General features: G+C 43.8%; 1 protein-coding gene and 1 pseudogene across 1 annotated transcript in view; both read left to right on the forward strand.

Annotated features, from left to right (window-relative positions):
* LOC109971191 (vesicular inhibitory amino acid transporter-like) overlaps window positions 1-5,375 on the forward strand; it is a 6,952-nt pseudogene extending 1,577 nt beyond the window's left edge.
* Window positions 5,376-5,674: 299 nt separating this feature from the next.
* Window positions 5,675-7,929, forward strand: part of bpifcl (BPI fold containing family C, like) — a 16,127-nt gene continuing 13,872 nt past the window's right edge. Inside the window, exons 1-2 of the mRNA XM_020615785.1 lie at window positions 5,675-5,827; window positions 6,868-6,877. Coding sequence (XP_020471441.1) covers window positions 5,675-5,827; window positions 6,868-6,877 — 163 coding nt within the window. The remainder of the gene's footprint in view (window positions 5,828-6,867; window positions 6,878-7,929) is intronic.

Raw genomic sequence — 7,929 nt, forward strand, 5'->3', positions numbered from 1 at the left:
AGGCTTAATGATTAATTAGATGGAACATTGTGGGTGTGGTGTATGAATGTTAACACTCTGTAATAATTCTTTAGTATATTACTTGTGTGGTGTAGAAGATAATTATTTAAGAATGTAATTATGTAAGAATGTTAACACAATTTTTTTAGTATAATGCTTGTGTGGTGTAGAAGAGAATCATTTACTGCTTGCAAACCAATGATGGTAAGATGATGTCATGGGGTAGGACTGGATAAGTCTGACTTCTTCCTACTCCATTCAAGCATGTTCTAGGTATAAGCAAATTGATATTGGATTATGTGTAAAATTATGTGTGTTGTCATATCAACTGTCTTTACATGCTTGAAAGAATAAATCAAATCAAAATCAAAATTATTTCTCTATTATTGCCATTCTCCAAACAGCATGGTCACCATTAGCCAATTACTGTGCACTGCTTGATACAAATCCAGATGTTTTATAGGCATAGTCATATAATGTAAATTCTTGTGACTGTAAAAGCAGGTGTTTGCAATTGGCTTAAATGTTATAATGGGTTGCTCCCTCCCCGTGCAGACTTCAAACACCAGAAACACCCTGTGCTGAGAAAATCTCTTTTCTCCAAAATCTCAGCACATGCACACACCCTGTCCAATTAGCTGCCATGGTAACTATCAGAGATTATTGGTCCCTGCCAGGACTGCACGGCTGTTAGACGAGACTATAAACCCCGCAGTATCTCAATCATACACACTCTCTCTCGCGCGCGCGCGCACACACACACACAATGAAGCTTTAGTCCCCACCCTGTCTCTCACTCATACACACATCGAGCCTAAATTAACATTTACAGCCGATCCACCGTCCTCGCGTTAGCCAGGGGTTTGTGCATGTGGGAGAGGGAGAGGATGCCTCAAGGAACATGCACACACAGGCAAACTCACACACACCCAGACACCGATGACACACACTCACTAACAAAACCTGTGTTGGTCTGAACACAAACAGCCGTTGACTGGAGCCCAAACCAAGCATGAAAATGTGCGGGACTCTCTCTGTCCCCTGGCTGGTTTCTAAATTTAGACTTCTCGCCCATTTTGCGTTTTTGTCTTGGAATGATGCTCATATTTTGTAGCATTTCTTAAAACGCTGTCCATGGTGCTGCACGGTGCTCACCCCGTCAGCAACCCGTTGCATCCCCTCCACGTCTGGAATCAAGTTGTTAAATTAACAAGAAACAAAATCGTTTGCCCTGTGCATGCCTGAGAGATTCAGACACACAATTATGTATTAAGGTGAGGTGTAGCCTCATGTGAAAATATCTGAATAATGTTTTTATACGTATCGTGAATTCAGTCATTTGTAATAATTCTACTTCGACAGAAAAACAATTTGTAAGAAAAAAGAAAACATTATTAGACGATTCAACAAAATATTTTGATTGGCAAATGTGTGAGTCTAATTTAGAAATGTAATTTCATTATTTAGCATTAAGTGCGGACTGTGGACTCTGGTTTGACTGTACAGCGTCTGAAAGCAGGACATGTTGTAGTCCACATGCTTCATTTCGCAAATTTTAGATTCATTTCACATGTTAAAATACAATCGAGCTGGTAGGACAGTTAAATTGTACCTAACGAAAAATGGATCGTTCTTGAATTTTCAGTGTTAATAAAGCAAATACAAAAATAATTGTTTAAAAAAATACATGGACTATTTTTTGAAACTACATTTTGCTGATGCGGAATTATTCATTTAGCACATACGTGCATGACGCTTACTGATGCTCATCGATGTGCTGACAGAATGGAGCATGAATGAAGGTGAAATGTTTGACTCCTTTGTTCAGGTGCAGTAACACTGGTCCATTGGCAGCCTAGTCGTGATCACCCTCTCTCTCTCTCTCTCTCTCTCTTTCTCCGCTGCTGTGCGCCAGCGGTTACTCTGGCACTCTACGCGGACACGTCCACCAGCCGGACCCCCCCACCCCGACGAACCAGCTTGGGGGAAAATGCTCATTTGTCCTTTCTAACGACAGTTGGGGGATATATGCCTGCATACCTTTTGTATATTTTTCTTCGTTGAGGCAGATGCCAAGGATTAATATGGATGACCAAGCCAAGAAAGGCGTTTGAGAGAACTTCATTTTTTTGGGTGAAACGGTTATAAGGCTGAATAACGCGACACCGAAGAGGCAACAGGCATGGTTTTACAGCAGCACATATAGAAAGCTACATCACCCTGCATCCATCTGCGTCGTTGTTTTTTACTCGGTAATATCATTTAAAGTTGAAGGCCATATTTTATTAGGATAAAGATGGCTCACCTAATCCGACACAAGATCACCAACAAGCTGACCAATGCTGCCCACACCATGTCCCACACATCTCAGGCCAAGGTCAGCGGGATGTTCGCCCGGCTGGGCTTCCAGGCCGCGACGGACGAGGAGGGTCTAGGCTTCGCCGAGTGCGACGACTTGGATTATGACTACAGGCAAGGGACGCAAATGGATGTCCTTGAAAGAGAAGAGGAAGGAGGGCACATGGAAGGAGATGGTGAGCTGGAGGGAGACAGTCACTACCAGAGAGACAGCAATGGCCCCAGGCCTTCATCCCTGAAGACAGGGGGCTCTCTGGAAGAAGAAAAACCAAAAATCACATCATGGGAAGCTGGCTGGAATGTCACCAACGCCATTCAGGTAGGATGTGATTACTGACATCGTGTGTGAATGCAAAAATACCATGTGCTGCATCTACCAGGCCTGCAGTCAGACAAAAGTCATCTGATGGTGCAAGCAGAAACAGGGCATCCTGGGGGTGCCCCACATAGGCCTACTGTCTAGTAACATTATCTTTAGTGAGATACAGTATAACCTATTTCATCATAAATAAATCCAGCCTTTAGTTTTACGAATAGGCTAATTCGTAGTTCGTGAGTAAACTCAGTGCAGGCAGTCGGCCTTAGACTTTATTTATTCAAATCTTTTTATCAGTGGAGCAGCAGACAGGGCCTGTTTGAGTCTGATAGCCCTGCACCCACTAGCTTATCACTGTCTTCTTCAAATTTTAGTGTTTAATCAAATTCATTCTAAAATTCGTTTTTAAATTGTCTTTTTTAATAACTTCATTCGAGCAACCTAAACAATCGAACGGCCTGTTTTTCTAAGGCGATGCACATGTGGACATAATTGTGTAAATGAAGCAGCTGGGATAAATCACACATTCCAGTGTGGCAGCCTAATGTTATTTTAATGTGCCAAAATTTCATTCGTGTTACTGTTATTAGGTAAGACGTGACTGTGAGCCAGTTGATGCGTGTCTGAGCTGGTGCGGCCTGTCACTGTGGTGGGGCCTCGTCCATCACCACTCAACTGCGCTTCTCTGTCCGCAGGGCATGTTCGTCCTCGGCCTGCCGTACGCCATCCTCCACGGCGGCTACCTCGGTCTCTTCCTCATTATCTTCGCGGCGGTGGTGTGCTGCTACACCGGGAAAATCCTCATTGCGTGTCTGTACGAAGAGAACGAAGACGGCATCAAGGTTCGCGTGAGGGACTCTTATGTGGACATCGCTAATGCCTGCTGCGTGCCCCGCTACCCAAGGCTGGGTGGGCACATTGTGAATGTGGCTCAGATTATCGAGTTGATTATGACCTGTATTCTTTACGTCGTGGTCAGCGGGAGTCTGATGTACAACAGCTTCCCTGGGTTTCCTGTCTCCCAGAAAGCCTGGTCTGTGTTGGCCACGGTCGCGCTCCTGCCGTGCGCCTTCCTGAAGAACCTCAAGGCCGTGTCCAAGCTCAGTTTCCTCTGCACTCTGGCGCACTTCGTCATCAACATCCTCGTGATTGCCTACTGCCTCTCCAGGGCGCGCGAGTGGGCGTGGGAGAAGGTCAAGTTTTATATCGATGTGAAGAAATTCCCTATTTCAATCGGTATCATAGTGTTCAGCTACACCTCCCAGATCTTCCTCCCCTCCCTGGAGGGAAACATGCAGAAGCCAAGCGAATTCCACTGCATGATGGAGTGGACTCACATCGCCGCCTGCGTCCTCAAGGGCCTCTTTGCTTTAGTGGCCTACTTGACATGGGCAGACGCCACCAAAGAGGTCATCACGGATAACCTGCCTGCAACCATCCGGGCAGTGGTGAACCTCTTCCTCGTAGCCAAGGCGCTGTTATCTTATTCGCTGCCGTTCTTTGCTGCAGTTGAGGTTCTGGAGAAATCCTTGTTCCAGGATGGTGGGAGAACCCCCTTCCCTGACTGCTACAGCCCTGCTGGGACATTGAAATCATGGGGTTTGAGTCTTCGAGTCGGCCTGGTAGTCTTCACCCTGCTTATGGCCGTCTTTGTCCCCCATTTCGCCCTCCTGATGGGTTTAACGGGGAGCCTCACCGGCGCTGGCCTATGCTTCCTCTTGCCAAGCCTCTTCCACCTGAAGCTCCAGTAGAGAAATCTCCTGTGGCACTATGTCTTCTTTGATGTTGCTATTTTTGTTATTGGAGGCATATGCGCCGTATCTGGCTTCATTCACTCGATTGAAGGGCTTATAGAGGCGTTCAGGTACGATCTCCACGACTGAGAGTTTCAGGTTACAGTGCTTTACTGAATGGTGATCTCCTAAAAGGACGCGCACTCCGGCAGGTTGTCATGACCTTATCAAAATATCATGTTGACCACTAGACATAGAAGCTCATGAGGAGGATTATGTGTGTGAAATATGCATCTTTTTATTTTGCCTTAGTGATAATGTGCAATAATAAACTTTACATTCAGTGCAAAGTAGTCTACTCGTTCCAGAAAACATGTTTTATCAACTGGACAGAGCACCTCGGCATGAGAGGGAGTGATTATACAGCCTATGCGGGCATTAACAAGTCAGCAGGCATTAGTCTTCAGGCAAGGTTGTTAAAGATCCAGTGAAAATGTCTGTGGGTCTAAATGTGAGTGTGTACATGTTTATATCTGTGGAATGAAATATGTGAAAAACAATTGAAAATGTTTCTATTGGTTCTTGATCTGCTATAACATTTGTTCTACCTCAGAGAAAGAATAAAAGACCAAGGCACCTATCAAATCAGATGGTACTCTGTGGATTATAATAAACCAAAATGTATGTATAGTTGTTTGAAGAGATGTTTTCCCCATTTGTTTTCATTTTGCATTTTATTTTCCATCTTTTCGTAGTCTAATCCTCCTTGGCTCGTTTGTTTTCTTGGTGTTTCAAGTGTCATTCTGGAGGAGTGAATTCAAAGTGCAATCCAGTGGGTCCTAACTGTGTTATATGAAAAATGTCTGATATTCTCTTCCTGTTGACCATGTTAATTGTGACTTAATGGAACTAATCATCGTGTATGAGGCAGAGTGTTTGTTGAATTAAGAGATAAATAAATCAGATACTGGCTGGTTATTTTATATTATTTCTTGACTGATGGTATAAATAGAGATGAATGAGAAGTCTGCCTTGGGAGACCCTACCAGGGACATATAGCCCCCGACAACATAGGATCACTCGGGTACTCAAACCCCTCCACCACAATAGGGTGGCGGTTCCAGGAGGGGCTTGAACCTAGCCTGTCCTTTTTATCTTATCCGCTGCCATTCTTTGCTGCAGTTGAGGTTCTGGAGAAATCCTTGTTCCAGGATGGTGGGAGAACCCCCTTCCCTGACTGCTACGGCCCTGCTGGGACATTGAAATCATGGGGTTTGAGTCTTCGAGTCGGCCTGGTAGTCTTCACCCTGCTTATGGCCGTCTTTGTCCCCCATTTCGCCCTCCTGATGGGTTTAACGGGGAGCCTCACCGGCGCTGGCCTATGCTTCCTCTTGCCAAGCCTCTTCCACCTGAAGCTCCAGTAGAGAAATCTCCTGTGGCACTATGTCTTCTTTGATGTTGCTATTTTTGTTATTGGAGGCATATGCGCCATATCTGGCTTCATTCACTCGATTGAAGCGCTTATAGAAGCGTTCAGGTACGATCTCCACGACTGAGAGTTTCAGGTTACAGTGCTTTACTGAATGGTGATCTCCTAAAAGGACGCGCACTCCGGCAGGTTGTCATGACCTTATCAAAATATCATGTTGACCACTAGACATAGAAGCTCATGAGGAGGATTATGTGTGTGAAATATGCATCTTTTTATTTTGCCTTAGTGATAATGTGCAATAATAAACTTTACATTCAGTGCAAAGTAGTCTACTCGTTCCAGAAAACATGTTTTATCAACTGGACAGAGCACCTCGGCATGAGAGGGAGTGATTATACAGCCTATGCGGGCATTAACAAGTCAGCAGGCATTAGTCTTCAGGCAAGGTTGTTAAAGATCCAGTGAAAATGTCTGTGGGTCTAAATGTGAGTGTGTACATGTTTATATCTGTGGAATGAAATATGTGAAAAACAATTGAAAATGTTTCTATTGGTTCTTGATCTGCTATAACATTTGTTCTACCTCAGAGAAAGAATAAAAGACCAAGGCACCTATCAAATCAGATGGTACTCTGTGGATTATAATAAACCAAAATGTATGTATAGTTGTTTGAAGAGATGTTTTCCCCATTTGTTTTCATTTTGCATTTTATTTTCCATCTTTTCGTAGTCTAATCCTCCTTGGCTCGTTTGTTTTCTTGGTGTTTCAAGTGTCATTCTGGAGGAGTGAATTCAAAGTGCAATCCAGTGGGTCCTAACTGTGTTATATGAAAAATGTCTGATATTCTCTTCCTGTTGACCATATTAATTGTGACTTAATGGAACTAATCATCGTGTATGAGTGTTTGTTGAATTAAGAGATAAATAAATCAAATACTGGCTGGTGATTTAAATTATTTCTTGCCTGATGGTATAAATAGAGATGGATGAGAAGTCTTGCTGATTTCACTTTCTTTTCTGTTTTTATAGTTGCAGGCTGGTATGCTTCCTCTTTCTTTAAGCAACAATGTGAGCTTGCAGGACTGGGGTTCACAGCTTCAAAGTTGTGTTCCAAGTGGCATGAAGCTACAATAGCTTCTTTGAATAACTGCTGACAGGATGCAGAGACCCCCCCACCCCCCAAACAGCTTTCAGCAGACTGTGTGAGAATATTTAACATGTCATGCTGATGTTTGACACGTCCAAACCAGCAGACATGTGAATTAAAAAAGAAGAAGATGAACTGGATTACAGTGGAATTTGTGAGTCTCCGTCTTGCTCCTTTGTCTTGTAGGAATATTAAAGCCACTTGTTGCTTAGCTAAAGCAGTAGACACCGCAAAACAGGCAATAACTTTCACTTCCTTTTTACAAGCTAGTCAGCTGTGATATGCATTTATTTTATGAAGGAGAATGTTGCAAAAAAGAGCTTGCTTTTGATAAGATGACTATTTAGCTCCTGTTTATTTTTGTTTAAAATGTATTTTTTTACACACTTGAAATTCAACTAAACTGCTCAAACACCTAATCATTACAGTATAACACCAGGTCAGTTGAACTCCAGGGATATCAGTCTGTCAACGTGGGAAGTACAAGTGATTGTGAATCAGTTTCACCTGCTTTGGTGCCAATGAAAGTGACAACAAGTCCAATGAAGATGCAAAAGCAAGACAACCCCCAAAAGGGATTGTGCATGTGCTGGCCACAGGCAAATGCTCTCTCCTGATCCTTCTTAAATGATTTTTCTCAAGTTTTGGGTTTTGCTAGTGTCATTGTCACTGCTGGTAGCATGAGGCAGTACCTGCAGCCCAGTCAGGTTGCACAGGTAGTCCAGTTATTCCAAAATGGGACAACCATTTGTGCAGTCACAAGAAGGTTTGCTGTCTCCCAGAACAGGCTCTAGAGCATGGGAGAGATACCAGGAGACCGGCGGTTACACCAGGAGAGCTGAACTGGGCCGTAGAAGGGCAGCAACTCAGCAGCAGGACCGGTATCTGCTCCTTTGTGCAAGGAAGAACAGGAATAGAACTGTGAGTGTCATGATTCGGGTACG

Source organism: Monopterus albus, unplaced genomic scaffold (genome assembly GCF_001952655.1).
Source record: "Monopterus albus unplaced genomic scaffold, M_albus_1.0 scaffold6.1, whole genome shotgun sequence".
Taxonomy (NCBI): domain Eukaryota; kingdom Metazoa; phylum Chordata; class Actinopteri; order Synbranchiformes; family Synbranchidae; genus Monopterus; species Monopterus albus.